General features: G+C 41.2%; 2 protein-coding genes across 3 annotated transcripts in view; one reads left to right on the top strand and one right to left on the bottom strand.

Annotated features, from left to right (window-relative positions):
* The window catches only part of itpk1b (inositol-tetrakisphosphate 1-kinase b), a 28,595-nt gene extending 19,851 nt beyond the window's left edge, over nt 1-8,744 (top strand). For both annotated transcript variants that reach the window (XM_053335931.1, XM_053335932.1), the window contains exons 6-11: nt 2,418-2,516; nt 2,784-2,824; nt 3,157-3,322; nt 4,531-4,598; nt 4,686-4,848; nt 6,059-8,744. In XM_053335931.1, the coding sequence (XP_053191906.1) occupies nt 2,418-2,516; nt 2,784-2,824; nt 3,157-3,322; nt 4,531-4,598; nt 4,686-4,848; nt 6,059-6,378 (857 nt within the window). In that variant the 3' untranslated portion in view covers nt 6,379-8,744. The remainder of the gene's footprint in view (nt 1-2,417; nt 2,517-2,783; nt 2,825-3,156; nt 3,323-4,530; nt 4,599-4,685; nt 4,849-6,058) is intronic.
* Nucleotides 8,745-9,399: 655 nt separating this feature from the next.
* On the bottom strand, nt 9,400-16,039 carry plk4 (polo-like kinase 4 (Drosophila)). The gene is made up of 15 exons (XM_053335682.1): nt 15,870-16,039; nt 14,800-14,895; nt 14,380-14,475; nt 13,636-13,750; nt 12,325-13,306; nt 12,153-12,244; nt 11,529-11,851; nt 11,323-11,427; nt 11,077-11,179; nt 10,837-10,986; nt 10,517-10,745; nt 10,325-10,427; nt 10,088-10,225; nt 9,891-9,997; nt 9,400-9,698 (listed from the first exon to the last, which is right to left on the bottom strand). The coding sequence occupies exons 1-15, from the start codon at nt 15,897-15,899 to the stop codon at nt 9,584-9,586; spliced, it is 2,784 nt and encodes a 927-aa protein (XP_053191657.1). The 5' UTR covers nt 15,900-16,039; the 3' UTR covers nt 9,400-9,583.
* Nucleotides 16,040-17,804: the final 1,765 nt, after the last annotated feature.

Here is a 17,804-nt window from a genome sequence, read left to right as displayed (position 1 = left end):
CCCTCCCTTCCTCTCTCTCCCACCCCCTTATCCCTAAAAGCGTCAAAGTCCTGTAGAGCCAAGCATGCACACTAATACAAACTCGACCACGCGCTCTCATCCACCTTTTCTTTATTATAAATCCTTAAATTGGAGCTTGAAATCTCTTTCGTTTGACAAGGTTTGGGTCTTTTGTTGGCTTTTGTTTGACAAAATTTAAACCCATCTGTCTTTGGGAACTCAGTGATGTAATGGGCATATTTTCGCCGGCCAGATTGTTTTTCTGAAAGACATTTTGCTGCTATTCCTGTCCTGGTAAAATAACATCAGTATGACGAGCGTGGTTGTATCCAGCACAGGGATGAATGATGGGTAACCCCGCAGGCTTCCTGCTCCCAAAACTCGCTGGTTTGCGGAGCCAGCACTGGAATAGACCCAGCTGCACATGGGAAGGTTATAGAGCACAGAACAAGTATCTCACTGACTGTGAGAGAGAATAGGAGTATTCTGTGTTTGTCAGTCACGTAACTGCAAAAAATTGAAGCATTTGTTTTGGCTGGCTAATTTTAGCGGCCCCTTTGATTTTCTTTGCCCCCATCACAGTAACAGACTTTTAACACTGGACTCCTGTATGTGCCATCTTATCTTCCCACACAGCAGCAGCATATTTAGCAGACTTGCCTAGAATCTGTGATAAGTTTTGGGCCTTTGGGAATCTTTTTTTTAGCTCCTGCTTCAGCCTCCGTGCCGGCATTTTTTCTAAATGTTATTGTCAGTATTTTAGGGGCCCAGTAGACCATCCAGAGTTCAACTCAGCACTGGAGTTAATGTAGGCAAATGAGATTCTCCTGACCTCAGCACTAGCTGGAGAGAGAGCCCTGCCACTGCTGAGGCCCACAAGCACACAAAGACCGGCGTGTTTCTATTGTTTTGTTTCATTAGCAATTTGCCAGCTCTCGGTTTGGCCCCCTCACTGATTTCCTGCGGCGATATCTCCAACCAGCTGCCTTATCACCCCAATGTACCTACTGTAGAGGGGAAATTACTGAAGCCAGGACATTAATATTGATGCATCCTGAGCACTGACATCGTTAAGTATGTCAGAGCTGCAGGATGCTTGTTATTTTCAATCTTATCGGAACTGACCGACCTGCGTAACGCTTCCGGACGTGATGCAAAGAGATGATGTAAACAAATAAGATGTGATGTAAAAACATGGCATGGATAAGTGAGACAAGGCCTGAATATTTGTGCTGGCCTTAATGATGTTTAATCAAGTTGTACTTTGTGTTTACTTTGTAATTGTACCTGATTTGCTGAGCTGTGGGCGAACATGATGAGCTGTCAATCATGCCCATCAGTCAAGTGATATATTTGATGACTCTGTAACATCCTCAGCTGGTTTGAGTTGTCTGTAGTTCCCTGTGAGGTTGCGTGTCTTCCTGTATTTCAGCATTTTCGTGTGTGTGTGTGTGTGTGTGTGTGTGTGTGTGTGTGTGTGTGTGTGTGTGTGTGTGTGTGTGTGTGTGTGTGTGTGTGTGTGTGTGTGTGTGTGTGTGTGTGTGCTTGTTTGGGAGAAGCAGAAGGGCCTGGCAGCTTTCTGCTTTAATAATGTGGGCCATTTATTGTTCATCCCCCTGGGCCTCAGATGGCTTCTGTTGTCTTTGTTGTCTAAACCTGTCACAGGGACTGAATATAAATATAACTATTTAGCCAAATTATGGTAAATAAGATGTGTCTATGTCTACGTGTGTGTTTGTGTGTGTGAGAGAGAGACTCATCTGCTCCCCATATCAAGCCGAGGCCTTGAAAATGTTTGCTCAGACTACAATAGGATGCTGCCTGTCATTTTTCTAAGTATGGTATAAATGATAATGGAAAGTATAGATTTAAGTGCTGCTATTTCAGAGGGGAGACTAAAAAAAGTTGTGCATGTTACTCAAACTATCTTGGACAGTTGATCCAGAAATGTAAATCACCATCTACTAAAACTATTCACCAGAGAGCAAAAACTGACAATCAACTTGTATAAGTGTTACTCCAAAACAAGATTTATTATTATTATAAGTAATGAGTGTAACAAATCAGAAATTGGTTTTTTTGTGTGTGTGTGTGTGTGTGTGTTCACAAATATGGTAAATCATGTAAACTGCTCTTTATATAAAAATAAACTGAATGTTTTAGGGGTTTGGACTGTTGGTTGCACCAAACTAGCAATTTGAAACTTGGACTCTGGGAAATGATGATGAACATCCTTAACCTTTTTCTGAAATTTGATAGACTAAGCAGTTTATTGAATTATCATACAAATCCTTTAAATAAAAATAATCTCTGTCATTATTCTCACTGTCAAACTGAACTTTATCAAGACCTCTTGAAATATTTTCTCTGTAACTCTACCGATCCCTTCTTCATTCTTTTACTTCTCTTTTTATTAGATGAGAGGATTTGCTCTCCTCCGTTCATGGTCCTGAACACGGAGTGCAGCCCAGATGTGCTGGAGCAGATCAAGAAGCACGGACTCACATTCCCCTTCAGTAAGTCTCAGTTTTCTAGATAACGCAGAGTCCTTGAAGGTTGGTTAGACTCACATTACACCGTTAATTGTACCAATTGTACTATGAAATGTTTAGTATGTAAATTCTGATATTTTAGTTTTGGATTACTTAATGATCGATACAATGTTTCTTAAAGTGTAAGAAAAGACATTAGTGGAAGAAGTTTTGTCCTCTGCTTTTGTGTCATCACTGCTGGGTGACCTTGCTAAATCCTCTTGTTTGTCCTCGCCTTTATTTCTTCCACAGTTTGCAAAACACGGGTGGCTCATGGAACCAACTCCCATGAGGTAAGAAGCCACAGAGGTCACCCTCCCCACAGTTTGTTTTGCGTAAGCAGTAACACTGGTCCTGTCAGAGGATTGTCATTTAAGTGGAGTCCAAACAACAAAATCAGATAAACTGCCCTACCTCGTGTATCTGTGTGTGTCAACTGAAATCAATACTCAGTCAGTTAAGTCATTCTGGTCAAATAAACTCCATTCCTCCACACTCACTGCACTGAATTAAGTTAGGCTTTAACTAGACTTGTGTCTGAAAGTTGGCTGTTGCTTTGAACAACTTTAATTGATGAATATTTTACATTTTAAGAAGCATTCACAGTATGTCCTCCTGTCCGTAGATGGCCATTATCTTCAGTGAAGAGGACCTGAAGGACGTGAAGCCTCCTTGTGTGATCCAGAGCTTCATAAACCACAACGCAGTGCTTTACAAGGTGTTTGTGGTAGGAGACTCCTACACTGTGGTGGAGAGACCTTCACTCAAGAACTTCCCTGCTGGACCGGCAGGTGAGGACACAGATAAATAGTCAGAAAGAGAGACAGGCAGGGAAGTCCACACCAGCGAGACTGTACAAGTTGCAAGGTTCCTCCTAAATTACCCAATAAAAGACCTCATAAAACAGCTTTACAGTCCCTGTGATTGAACCTATTCGCCCTTTTAAGGGGTGCAGTAGAGCACAATTGAGCTCTACCCTGTCGGTACATGCTGTCCAATATGTCGATAATAAACAAGAAGAGCGGTTTATTTCACCATAAATATGTCAGAAGTCTTGCCCGCTATGCAGCTTTGAATACAGGGTTCCCGATACAAATTACACCATCATTATTTGCATATGCCACAGCCGAGGCCCCCATGCAAAGCAGTTTCACCAGTGGTGGAGTAGTCTGCTTTGTGTAGCAGCGCTGAGAGAGAGAACAGTTGCTTTGAGCCTGGAATGCTGAGTGGTACAGCAGAAAAGCTCGGCCCTTGTCAAACACATAAAGCAGCACACCACAGCGCTACATCTGCACAGCATTCAGATCATCATGCTCTGCAGCCTGGAGCTATATGTGCTGTTTTGTATCCAGTAAGTAAAGGGAATAGCTGGAGGAATGAGGGAGTTATGAAGATAAAAGGAAGGTAGGGGTTAGTGTTTATGTAAGGACAGAGCTTAAATATCAAGGTGTGAGAAAGGGTCTGTTTTGAGACATGAATAAATGCTTTTATCTGAGTTATACTGGTGTTTGGTTCTGGGAATGAAGGACTCCATTTCCCTCACACTTCATTACCATGACCCCTCTATGAGCTGAGGAAGCATATTTATTTGGACAGTGATGGAATTTACTGTTTCTCTCCACTCCTCACCCCCTCTTCCTTCTCTCTAACACTAATGTTAATCATTACAGTGATAACAGAGACAAAAGGGGCAATACATTAAGCAATCAATCCTGTCAACATTTATCACTGTTCAAAGACAAGCCCTCGCCCAAGGCACATAAGTTATATGTTGTGTTGTTCCTGGTGAGCATTACATAGTTATGAGTTAATGGTTAAAAGAAGTCACGCTCCAGTGGTTTAGTTTTCAGCTTCCTGTTTCTTTTATCAGGTGTTGAAACCAGTGAAGCTCAGGTGGGTTCAAGAAACCAGTTGAGCTTTGCTGCCATCTAGTGCCTGAGATGAGAAATGACCACTTTAAAAAAGCAATTGTCATCAAAGCTCTTTGTTTCCTTTTCAGACAGGAAATCCATTTTCTTCAACAGCCACAATGTTTCCAAACCGGAGTCATCCTCAGACTTGACTTCGGTACGTCAAAACTGTCCCCGACTGAAATCCAGTGTGATTTAATGAGATTTGTTGCAGACATGCTTTAATATTTTTATGTTTTCTTAGAGAGAGAACGTAGAGGGAGTGTCTCAGCCACCCAGCGACGATGTCATGAGAGAGTTGTCCAGGTCTTTGCGACAGGCACTGGGTGTGTCCCTGTTTGGCATTGACGTCATCATCAACAACTTAACAGGCCAACATGCCGTCATTGACATCAATGCATTCCCTGGTAGGTGCAGCCGCTTTTTCACGTCCAGGGGGGTATTTAATCAAGTTGCCTTATGCTCCACTACATGCACTTTTAAGTTACAATCAGTGTGTTACCGTGGAGTGAGGCACAACGATGTGTTTTAAATTCTGAGTCATCTCTCTGGTTTTGACATAATGAAGAGGACAGGAAGTTTCACGTTAATGATTGGGTTGGTGGAGTGACCTGGTTCTCAAGTGACACACTCCGGTGCATGCTATACAAACACAGTGATGTAATCCTGTCATGCAACATGCACTGCAGGGTCCAGTGCATCTCTTTTGTCACTTGTGTCATCCTGAAACCTCTTTATCATCTCAAAACATGCGCTAGATCTTTTTCACTGTTAGCATGGACTGCAGGCTTCCACTAATTCATGCTACTGTCAAATTACAGTCACCTGAATAAGTTCATTATGTGTATGTGTAATTGACTTAACATGCAGTGTTACAATATTATTTACATTGTTGAAATACAGTTTGAGACATATGAACACTTAAATCTCTCATGATTCTGTTGGTTTTAACAGCATTTTTAGTGAATGAATTGCTTAACAAGAAGTCTCACTGCTGTCTCACCCTGTCTTCCATTGTTGTCATAAACAAGTGCTCCACTTGTGCATGTCTTTCTGTCTTTGAGAGAACCATTGAAAACCAGCACTGAGGAGAGTTGTGTTGTGAGGACATTTTGGCTGGTCCTCATAATTTCAAAGGGCAATTTGAGGGTTAAAACATGGTTTAAAACCAGGTTAGAATTGGATTCATTTAATTGTGATGGTTAAGGGAATGTATTTTATGAATGAGTGTCCTCAAAAGGATATGAAGACAAACATATGTGTGTGTCTGTGGCCATTTTTCCAAAGGTGTGCTATCCCAGCATCTTCTCTATGTGAATGTGTACTACATGTGTAAAGATTGGAGTAAAGCAACACTTCTGTCAAAATTGAAAGATTGCTGCAAAGTGATCTCTTTCTGGCAATATAAATGCTGCACACATGTCAGATTTGTTTTTCTGTGATTCAAGTAATAAAGTAAGGTGTAATAGCATTTCAGGCTTATTATCAGGCTAGTTGAATACAAGCTTGATGAAATATAATCAGCAATATGATTGGTAGTAATGTACTCAATCATAATACTGTCCTATTTAGTACACATTTGTCTAAATGTCACTGAATGTCTTCGTGTGTTTACAGGTTACGAGGGTGTTCCGGAGTTCTTCAACGACCTCCTGAACCACATCAGCAGCGTGCTTCAGAGCCAAAGCCCTGACGTCGCCCCCGCTAGTGAGCAGCCCAAAGGCCTGCCTGTGAGCACCACAGTACCCAGTGCCGCCCCGCCGGCCCCTGGCTGCTGCAGCATGCTGGGTAAAGATGCCAGCAGCAGCCCCTGGATCGTAGAGGGCGACGGAGGGCTGAAGGGCCCGCGTCAGAGACTTGGCTGCAACTCGGCCATGTCCCCCAACTTCCAGCAGCACTGTGTCTCAACGATAGCTACCAAGGCTTCCTCCCAGTGACTGATCCCCAGCTCCCACTCCGTTTGATCCCTGAACAAAAAAATAAATAAAAAAACGGACGACAATGATGACAATAATAATGAATAATAATCATAATAATTATGATGTTAATGATGATAATATATCTAATCAGAAACAAACCTTTTCCTATATAGTTATTGAAAATGATGGTGATTGGGTGTAAGCTTTTTCTCTCTGCCTTTTTGTATTTTTCGTTTCGTCTAATGAGACTTAACAGTACTGTAATGTGAACTTTTAGGAACTTTGCCTAATAGCTGATTTTATTTTTCTCTCTTGTGTGAGTTTGCTGTAATGAAAGGGGGTCCAGATGAGGTAGTTAACAGGAACAGCCGAATCAGGACTGGAGAAAGATGTGCCACTAGATGTGCAATGTTATGATCCCTTGTATCTCACACACACACATACACACACACACACACGTACACACAAACAGGTGCGTTTACGCTGCGACGGACCTCGCCAGTGATGTGTGCGTTTGTATTCTGGTCTATACCACTGACTCCTCTGCACAAAGTGAGGGGGAGATGAGGTGGCGGGCCAGGCGTTTGAACACTACTCCACAGATCCCAGGCTGCTATGTGACTGTGGCCAACCGACTGCAGAGGACACGATGAGTCTGAACATGAATGACATGAATGACAAGATAGTTTTTCGAGTATTGTTTGTTTGAACAAACGGGGCAAGCCGTTTACTTTTTCCGAGTGCCATCAAATTTACTTCAAGCGTAGGACAAAGTGAATCTTCATGACCATGTGACCAAGTTTGTTTTTTTGGGTTTTTTTTTTTTAATTATTGTTGTTACGCCAATGTTTATAGGTCTGTGAGTATTTTACTGTATGTCAGACGCTGGATGTTAGGTGTTCAACAAAGAAACTGCGTCCCCCGTTTGAGTCGCTCCAGCGCAGGAAGACAAGGATCACATTCCGCTTGTGTTTGTGGATATTTTTCAGAGAATTCCATGATTTATTTACAGAATTCCAGTGGGATCTGGTGAGATTTCTCACATCACTTCATGGGTTTGAAGTCTCCGTAAACAGTCTCTCCTTTTTAAACAGTGTCTTCAATGCTTGTGTCTGTAATGTGAGCAAACTTCTCTCCTGAGGCAAACTTGACCCATCACCATGACATGTGGCTGCTGTGGAGATTTGTCACTTAATCACATCTCAATTTTAAACTCATTTTGTTCATCAGTCATTTATTCTACTAAAATGCAGGTAAAATGTGTATTTGGAGCGAGCCCAGTGGCTATTAAATGAGACGAAATTACAACCATTAAATTCCAACTAGATGATTGAGGAAGTTGTTCAGCTTTATTGTCTCCGTTTGATTTAATCTCAATCTGAAGTGCAACTCTTTACTCTTACAAAATGCAGTTTAATGAGACTCGCAGTCCAGTCAGTTCATTTGCTTTAAGCTTAATTCTCTGACGTGTCTTCTGTCCCAGCTGCTGTATTTGTGTCACATGTTAAAATCATTTGGAAGGGGGGGGAAGTGGATCGGGGAGAGTCCAGCTCTTGTTCCCAGTGTTCACTGTGAGACTTTTTTTACTCCAATTTTGTTAATATCTTTGTCCTGACATCTACTAAGAGCAACTTTATTTTATTGAGATTTTATGGGGAAAAAAATGTTTTATATAAATGAAAGCACGCAATGTTTTTGAACAAAACGGTGGATATTTACTAAAGGAATAGTAAAAACGCAGGGTGGGTCAGGTTAGAAAGCAAAACTTAAGGTGGTGTCAAAGGGACAGATGATCTTGTGGTTGTTGTCTCCCTCTAGCATCTAGTGGGAATGCGTGCCAACCTGCCAAATCAGTGCATACAGATTTTTGCATTCCTCTGAGCCTGCTGCCGCTTCTTCTCTTGTCCCAAAGAGCTCCTCCTAATCCGTTTTAGTTTCTCCCATCAGTATCCGAGGGAATCAACTGCCCTCTCACTCACCCTTCCTCTGTGATCGTAAATAAATTCTTAAAGTGTCACTGCAGCCATGTCACCAGCATCTCTCTGGGACATGAACTGAAGGGACACCATTGACATTTGGAAAACTGTATTTTCACTGGACACAATACATACATGAGAATATTTCAGTTCCAGTTTATGTGTGTCCATGGTGAATTAACAACCGCAGAATTTCAACATGTTAAGGTGTCAAATGAGGCAGCAAGCTCAGAGGAAACTTTCACATCCCTTTCCGATTTAGGTGTTTCCTCACCTAGCAGCAAGGGGAAAAGTCAAGGGTGCAACCCTGTCTATGTTGAAAAGGCTGATATCTGTGTACACCAGTATATGTGTCCTATGTTGTGCTCTTTATTGTGCTTCTAAATGGGAAATAAATGGTTAATCCTACCCTTGGTCATTTCTGCAACCCCTGACAGTATTGTCATGCTCCCAGCTTCCACCTGAATGTTTACCCCTTGGGCGTCTTGTACAGTATGTGTATATATGCCTAGGCTTACATCCGTACAGTATGTTGTTTTGTATCAGTTCTGTAATTGAAAGGAATCCACAATTTTGTGACCTTTTTTTAAAAAAGAAAAAATCAAATCGCCAAAACAACAAGGCAAAATAAACATGTGAAACCATAACTGGCTGTGTTTAATTCAGCTCTACTCTTTTAAATTATCATTTGTGGGTAAATGCTGTTTTCCAGGTGGTTGAACTGAATACAGTGAAAAGTAATACTTAAATATTTCTTAATTCACTGTTAATCTTATGCGGTCAGGATTAGCACTTAAATTATGTTAACATTTAGCCAAGTGTCAGTGATATTATGTATTACTGAAGCTGCGAGGTAGCTCTGAATACTTTAATTTCTTTCTACAAAGATCCATTGTGGTCATCCATGAATATATCAAGTGCAAAGAGAAGACTGCAAAACAAAGTGCAGCAATTCTCTAGCCAGCCTCCAGATGTTTATTGCCTCAGCATTGATGCATTTCATAGAATCGGAGACATACACAGTAACAATGACAGATACATACAAAATGTTCAAGTGGGCCAATCGAGACACTATACAAAACGGTTACTTAATAAAATAAATCTTTTCATAATCTTCTGTACATTTAAAAAAACAAACAAAACAGAAATACAAAGATATATTTACAAGAGCACCAGACAAAAAGAAGGTATCAAAGGCTCAAAATGCTACTTTTTGTTCCCTGCTGAGATGTTTTAGCCTCAAAGTGTTAATGAGGTTGTAGGTGATGTGCCGTCGTCGGGTTGGCGAGCAGACCGAGGATGCTGGAGAGACACTGCAGCTTTTCTTTGACGTGCTCGGGCAACTTCTCGTTCTCCTTGTACCTGTGAAGAAAAACGGACGTTATAAAAGATCCCCCTGGAGCCATTTCTGGACACTGTGCACACTTGTGTAAAAAGACTTATTTTATGCAAATCCTTTTGTGAGGGCAGTCTTTAGCTGTCTTCTTTAGGCCTCACTTCTGTCTCACAATCCAATAAAATGACAAAACATTTCTAACATATTATATATCATACCTGGTGATCCGCCCCTCTGGATACGTGTAAGTAATGCAGGAAACTCCAGCCTGAACCACCAGCTGAGACCCGTCGTTGAACTGCACCCACACCTCTCCACTCGTCAGCTGCAGATACAAAAATATTTCAAACTTTTATTGACAAACACGATTCTGTAGCTTATTACAAAATATTGAGAGACTCATTTATTAAATTACCTGAGATGCCCATCCAACATTGGGCACAAATATTGACTTCAACACTTTTCCTGTGCTCTGCGTGAGGTCCTGTCGCACTGGAGAGCTTTTCTTAGCCAGGCTGGCCGAGGTGAAGTCAGACCCGTCATAAGAGATCATCTGGGTATTAAAAAAAGAGAAAAATCAGTTAATATACCGACTATTAAAGCTTTATCATCTGTCTGTTTATCCTGCAGTGGAAGACTGAGGGACACTCACCGAAGGAGTGATTTGTGGAGGTTGAGGAGGTGAAGCTGCGTCTGGAAGGAGGGGGTGGGAGGGCAGTGATGATGGGCACGGAGGGTCTGGGTTGGTAGGTCTCCTAAAAGTGACAGACGATATTAATATTAGACAAAAGACAAGGAAAACAGGAGCAGCGGGAGTATAGAAATGACAGCATGTTCCTCTCACCTGCCGATACTTATGGGAAAGAAAGGGACGTTCTTGGTACTGCGCTGCTCCTCTGCCGTGATGGCGGCCTCTAGAGACAGACACATGCTGTGGCCCTCGTCGGACAGCTCCACGTAGAGCCTGCTCTCTGGGCTCAGGCCGCTCAGCCCCACCTCGCCTTTAACTGTGTACGACTTCCCGCTCTTCTCCACCACTCGCACCAGCTCTGAGGTCTTGTGGGTCTTTGCCCCTGCACAACACAGGCATGAACGAAGCATTGTAAATAATTCAGACAGAAAAGAGGGTCAGTGTTCATGCACTGTCACAGAAATCGGACTCACCATCGTAAAAGCAAACCTCCAGGTCTGCTGTGGGAGAGTTTTCCATCAGCATGACCTTGGCGTATTTGGTGTAAAGGGTCACTTTAGGAGTCTTGGATTTCACAAGCTGAACAAACTTTGAGGCGTATTGGTATTTCTTCCAATATTTTTCTATCACAAAAAGAAAAGAAATGAATTGAGATACAATTTCTCATCTGACACCAGCTGATATTTCTGGGTGTGTTCAGTCCATCAACATACCTGGCAGGTCCTCATAGCTACAGATCAGAATATCTTCTGGTGGAGCAGGGGGCGAGTCCAGCACAGGAAAACCCTTTCCACCATTAGGCTGGTATATTGTCACCTAAAAGAGATCAGAACAACATTAAGTTACCAGAGTTACAGGAGTCAGAATTATTAAAATTCTGATTAAATTATGCCAACAAGCTTGAGTCATGTTTACCCCCCACCAGTCAGAAAAGAAGTAGTATAATAAAACAAGCTCACCATTGAGCCATCACCCGAAATCCGAAGGACTTCTTTGACCCTCTCTTGACCACTGTGGCTTTTTAAAAGTTCCATACACACTTCGCCTGTGTCTAGGATGCTTACCTGAAAGAAAGACATGAAAAAGAAACTAAACATCAACAAATTTCTCAACTGAAGTTAAAACCATTAAAAGTATTTTTTTTAAAACATGAACACTATCTTACAACAGCATTTTTGGTCTTCTGTCTGATAGGCTTCAGTCTGGACGCACACAGAGGCGGGACCACGTCTCTCAGCGTTTTCTTATCCTTGTCCACATTTGTTTTGGCTGACAAGAGCTTTAATTCTGCTCCGGGTTTATTCTCCCAGTATGAGTCCGGGTTGGAGGGATGGGATTGGTGCAGTTGGTGCACGTTGTGATGAGGGTTCACGCCTCGGCTTTGGGGCTTGTCTGTCCAGGAATTGTGAACCCCCAAAGGTCCTCTGCTGCAATGAAAGCTGCCGTTACTGCTGTGAGCGCTGTTGTCTGTGGGCCTCTGCCCAGAACCTGAGAAAGAAGAGAAAATATCTTTAAAGATTTGCTAAGAGCTGTATAGTTTAAATTGTGTTTCAATTTTTGAAATTTATATGCCTTCATTCATATTTAGGATCAATAAAAGGCGGTATTTCAGGTTAAATCGACCAAAGATGATTTCATTTACAGGCATTTATTACTTCCCGACAAGCCAATAAACTACCTAACAGTTGCTCTGGGTGAAAATATAAAGAGTGATAAAACTGAGGTAACAATGCTGAAATCTACCACCGATGCCCATAAAATCAAAAAGTGAAACACATCAATTTTTTACCATCATTATTAAGCCAGTTAGTGACTCCCTCCAGGTCTTGAAATTGTAAACTTGGCGGATGTGCCGTCTGTGTGGATAACGAATACCCAGAACTGAAAAACAGCAAAGTGAAATCTTTAGTGTCGTGTTACATACGAAAAGTGATCAGAGGATGAATGGAAAGACGACTTACTGTGCTGACTGTTTAACAGGAGGAGAGGGTAGCCGTCCATGCTCTGAAAAAGGGTGTGGAGTGGAGGACATGGAGAAGACTGGTCTTCCTACACCTGTTAGATTCTCCTCCGAGTGGCATCTCCCCAGCTCGGAGTGACTCAACCCCTGGCCTGGTCCAGGCGTGCCAGAGCGATCTGAGGAGTGAGCCCTCCTTAGGTAGCGAGAGTGAGGCTGTCCGCTCTCTCCACTGTAAACCTCCCTGCTCCTGCCCTCCCTGTGAAATCTGTCCAAGGGAAGCTGTTGCTGCCACTGATCTGTATCCTCAAAGCAGGCGCTGTTGGGCTGCTGTGGAAGACTTGTGATGGGCGTCATGCGGTTAGGCAAGGCGGAGCCAATCATGTGCCTGGTTTTCCTTTGTAGGCGGCTGCTGCTGCTGGCTGAGGTGGAGGAGGTACAGGCTGTGGAGATGGTGGCGATGCCGCTGTCCATGGATCCTTCATCACCCAGACGAGGATCCTTGGTCCTGACCAGAAGGTTCTGGGTCATGAATGGGTGGTCCAGCACTGCAGAGAGGCTGGGCCGATGAGCGGGGTCCCTCTGCAGCAGTTGATGGATCAGGTCCTGAGCCTCCAGAGAAACATGTCTGGGCATTTCATATTCCCCAAGAACCACTTTCGACAGGGTGTGCTTAACTGTGTCCGTGTCAAATGGAGGCCGGCCCATCAGAAAGGCGTAGAACATACACCCCAATGACCAGACGTCTGACTCCAGGCCATGAGCACTGCGAGTGGCCACCTCCGGGGAGATGTAGTTAGGTGTCCCGCACATGGTGAAATGCTTTTCAGTAGGGAGTTTGAGCTGTGTGGCCAGGCCAAAGTCTGCTATTTTAATGTTCATGTTGCTGGTCAGCAAAAGGTTCGACAAGGTCAGATCTCGATGCAAGATGCCGTGGGTGTGTAGATACAGCATTCCTTTCACTATATGATGCATGAAATTTCTTGCTGTGAAAAAAAAGGGAAACAATTTAAAAGGCAGGCATGTCAAACACTTCACCAACATAATTCACATTTAAAAACGCACACCCTGCTGAGTGCTTGTTCTGTAGTAGCGCTATAAAGCAGTTTTTTCATGAGATTGTCTTGCACATGTAAACAATGCATGTGGGTAACATGACACGAAATCCTGCCAATGGTTTCACATTATTCTACGGATCTACGGGTGATCTACGGGTTATGAAGAGGGAAATAGATTTGACATGTTAGTTAGACTTCGAGATAACACGGTATTAGTTAAATACGTTTTGTCATTTTAAATACCAACTGTGCCTGACCTTCATCCTCAGAGAATGCAATCTTCTGCTCTTTCAGGTATTGGCTCATCTCCCCATTATGACACATCTCCAACACCAGGTACACATAGTTGCTGTCTTCAAAGTAGTTGTACAGCTAAAAAAAAACAAAAATAAAACATGACCTTTATTTCAGCATGTATTATCATGTAAATGTAAGAACACAGAAAAAAACTGCCCTTTTGTACATTTTCTTATTTTGTAATGTATTTCTAAAATGACATTAATTAGGGACACATTCAACCTTGAAAACTGGCCAGTTAGCAATTAGTCTAAAAATCACGTTCTAAGTCCAATACTTCTGTGCTTTAAAAATAGTTAAAAATACTGAACATTCACTCAGATATCTAGACTAAACAAACCAAAGTGACCAATTCTAATGTGAAGTGGAAAACAGTGACTAGAATACTGAACAAAGTAATTACAGGAGGAAGGGTCAAGTTCACGGAACGATACATAACCATGACAACAATAAAACAAAGCTGATGGGGGTTTTTTTTGGGAGGGGGGGGGGGAGTTGGGGGTGAAAGGGGCAGCTGTAACTGCAAGGTAACAAATACAGATTTGAATTCCAACAATTTGTGCTGTCTGTCTTAAAATGAAAACCTGACAAACTCACAGAGAATATAAAGGGAGAACAAATATATGCATGTTAACTTCATGCAATGTTATAAAAAATCCACTGTACACAGACACGAGAAATGAGATGTGTCCAGCCAACATTACCTCGAGTATGGAAGGGTGTTTCAATCGACAGTGAATCTCCACTTCATTTGTCACTCGCTGGACCATGCCAGCTTTGTGCATTGCTTTTTTGTCGATCTGCAGACGGGAACAACAGAGATGATTACACACCTGCTACTCATGGGATCAACATGTAATGTGTTAAAGTGCTGGTGCTGGGTGTTTAGGTTTGGTTGCGAACAGCCAATCTGTCATCCACAAAGATGGTTAAATGTTCAGACCCCATTTGTGGGGAGCCGAGGGACCACAAGACACCCTTGGGAAGCAATTAGGGGTTAATAGCCCAACAGTTCCAGTTTACATCAACTGTCAGTGACTGGCAACAGCTTGGAGCAGGTAAAGCGTGCTATAATTACCACATATCACTAACAAAGACATATATGAAGGAAGAGGGATTCTTACCGTTTTGATAGCGACCTCCAGACCAGTCTTAATCGACTTTGCCCGGTAAACACATGCAAAGGAGCCTTTGCCAAGGAGGGTGAGGACTTTAAAATCCTAAACAAGAAGAAAAACAAACATTGCTTTCTCAAACAACAAATCAAGTCAGAGGAAAAATAGCAAAATTATTTTAGATAGAAAAATTGGTCTATTTTAACTCTTAAATAATAATAAAATCTTCAAAAAGCATGATACCTCGATCCTGAGCTCCTGATCATAAAACAACCTACTCTCTTCATCACTGCTGGCTGTGGTGTCAGCAGAGAGATTTTGAAAGTAGTAGTGAATAACTTGATCTAACATATTCCCTCTTGCCTGCGACATGCTGGCTGTCCGGTATTAAAAGAAACATGAGACAAAACAAACCAGCCACTAACGATTTCACACAGGAGAAAATCCTCCCACAACAAACGGTAACTGACAAACAAGCCACCGACACCTGACGCTGTCATATGGCCAACCAAAAACCAACAATTATCCCGGCTGTCTTCCCGCTAACGAGGACCACTTCACTTCAAGCCGTTTCCAAGCAGCATGAGGGGCAACCAAAGTGATGCAGAGAAGAAACAACACTCGCTGTCCCAAGAGAGCCGGGGTAAGGTTACACCCCTGACACATTGACACTGACTACTACAACTACTACTTCTACCACCAACACTAATAATAACAATATTAATAATAATAATAATAATAATGATTATGATAATAATAATAAATTACTAATAATGTGTTTCGTGCAAAGAAAGAAGCCATTCCAGGATGTATGAAACAAGTGATATTAGCGTCAGTAGCTACAGTATTAACAAACATTAGCATATCCAAACATTTTAATACGTTTCATTTAGATGTGACTGATCTTGAAACCTTCTATGCACTTTAAACATCTCAATGTTGAGCAAACAACACCGCTCAGCTCACGGGTAACGAGTTAATGATAAACTCCAGTCTTAAATGTAGCTAACAGTAACGCAGTTGAAATCAGTGGGATTAGTTAGCCTGCAGCAGGCGTTAGCCCGACAACAACAGCTTACCTCGATCTTATCGCCTATCGAAACACTCATGGTGCCTGGTTTTGGTCTCGCCGAAGCATGCGGGTGTGTAATAATGTTCCTCGATCGACGGAGTTCATGGATAGTCGGTGCAGGAATCCTCAGAGGGGAGTGAAATGTTGTTCTTCTGTTACCCTCCAAAACTTTGTCATTTCTTCCATTTTGAAAATATGCGCCCGTTACAGCTCTGCCTACGTCACACTCTACGTCATATGACAACAAGCAGGGTTAACCACGCCCCATCCCAGAGCCCTCACATGGGCTCAATGAACAGCTCAGTGTGCTTAAAGTAGTTTATTTTCTCATACTTAGTTACTTTAAAGATACGTTTTTATATTAAAGATTGTATTTTTAAACTTCTTGCACTAATGTACAATGTCTTATAACATCATATGTGTAATTGAATTACAGTTACATGTTAATCTTTCATTTGCACTCTATATCCTTTTAATGATTTTAAAGCAAATCATTATTTTATGCTGCAATCTTATATTTAATGCTCTATTCTAGCATTTTATTTCTCTCTTTCTATTTTTCTGTATTTTGTTTTTATTATTAGTGTGGGGGTGGGGGGTTAATTGTATGTTTTAATCTTTCTCAAATTGCATGTTTTTTTGTTTTATGTAAAGCACATTGAGTTGCCATTGTGTATGAAATGCGCTATATAAATAAAACTGCCTTGCCTTGCCTTATGAAAATGTTGATCATTACAAAGAACGTTACATCTGATCTGAAGTCAGAATCATCTGAAGATTTGGCTCAGGAGGAGGGTTTTTCCCTTATTTTTAAATATCTACATATTACATGTTACTGAATCCATATATTGCTGTTTATAATTCTTTGAAATCAACAATCATGGCAGATATAAATTATCTATCTAGGATATTATGATTTATTATGATATAGACCAAATGACTAATTGAGAAAATAATCCACTGATTAATCGATTATTAAAATAATCGTCAGCAACTACACAAAAGACATTAAACAAATAATAACATGAATAAATACAGACAAAATATCTAATATACTGAAACGTATTATGACATGAATTGGAAAAATAGAGTAAAATAGACATTAAAAAAGGATATTTTGAAATAAAACTGCTGGAATGCAATTTAAAAATGACCTGCAATGAACTACTATTTAGTGTAAAAATTAGCCATATTAATAAAAAGTCATATAGATGAAGTTTTATGCATTGGACTGTTTGATAATTTCATGGTCATATTATATGTTTATTCTTTATTCATTCCAATGATTTCACGTTGTCTTATTTGTTTATTTTGTTTACAATACACGGGGTCTCCCAAACATTATGATTTAAAGCTTAACTTTACAAGTTGAGAGGCAAACAAAATCACATGCAGGAGTGTCTGTGGACTCTCAGAACTGCAGTTCTTCTGTGCAGGTAAGTGTAATTTAAAGTCCCACAGCTGTTGTCACCTCTCATTTTTCTTAGCTGGGGATTCAAATCTCAGTATCCTGAACACTTATCGTGTTGAGCTGTCCTGATCACAGATTTCATGCAGACACAGGTAAAGATTTCTGATTTCTTTCAGGTTCAGCTGCTGAAAATAAAATAATTTCAGACTAAACACATTTTGTCTTAAAGACAAGTGAATTTATTTTTGCCATCTTTAAATCCAATAACTTAAATATGGAAAAATGCAAGAAAACAAAAAAAGGAAATAGGCAACCAATTACTTACTAAAGAGATTTGGTGTGTCAAGCATTGCCGTCATAACACTAGGAATGTGTTCTTTATGTACATCATTTTACAGCACCAGTAAAAAGCCTGGACACACTTTCTCTTTTAAGTGAATGGGAAGATGTGTCCAAACTTTTGATTGCTACTGTATATGCTGGCTGCTTTGTTTTACTAAAATAGTATTTACAGTTTCTAGACTTGGACAT

Source organism: Scomber japonicus, chromosome 16 (genome assembly GCF_027409825.1).
Source record: "Scomber japonicus isolate fScoJap1 chromosome 16, fScoJap1.pri, whole genome shotgun sequence".
Classification (NCBI taxonomy): domain Eukaryota; kingdom Metazoa; phylum Chordata; class Actinopteri; order Scombriformes; family Scombridae; genus Scomber; species Scomber japonicus.
Note: the sequence above shows the minus strand (reverse complement) of the source record. Positions and strands in the feature narration are given on the sequence as shown.

Coding starts and splice junctions, on each gene's coding strand:
- plk4 (XM_053335682.1), bottom strand. CDS start 15,899: ATGAGTGTTTCGATAGGCGATAAGATCGAG. Junction 10,226..10,324: donor CTCCACAAATCACTCCTTCG/GTGAGTGTCCCT, acceptor TTTAATACCCAG/ATGATCTCTTATGACGGGTC. Junction 9,998..10,087: donor ATGTTGGATGGGCATCTCAG/GTAATTTAATAA, acceptor TTGTATCTGCAG/CTGACGAGTGGAGAGGTGTG.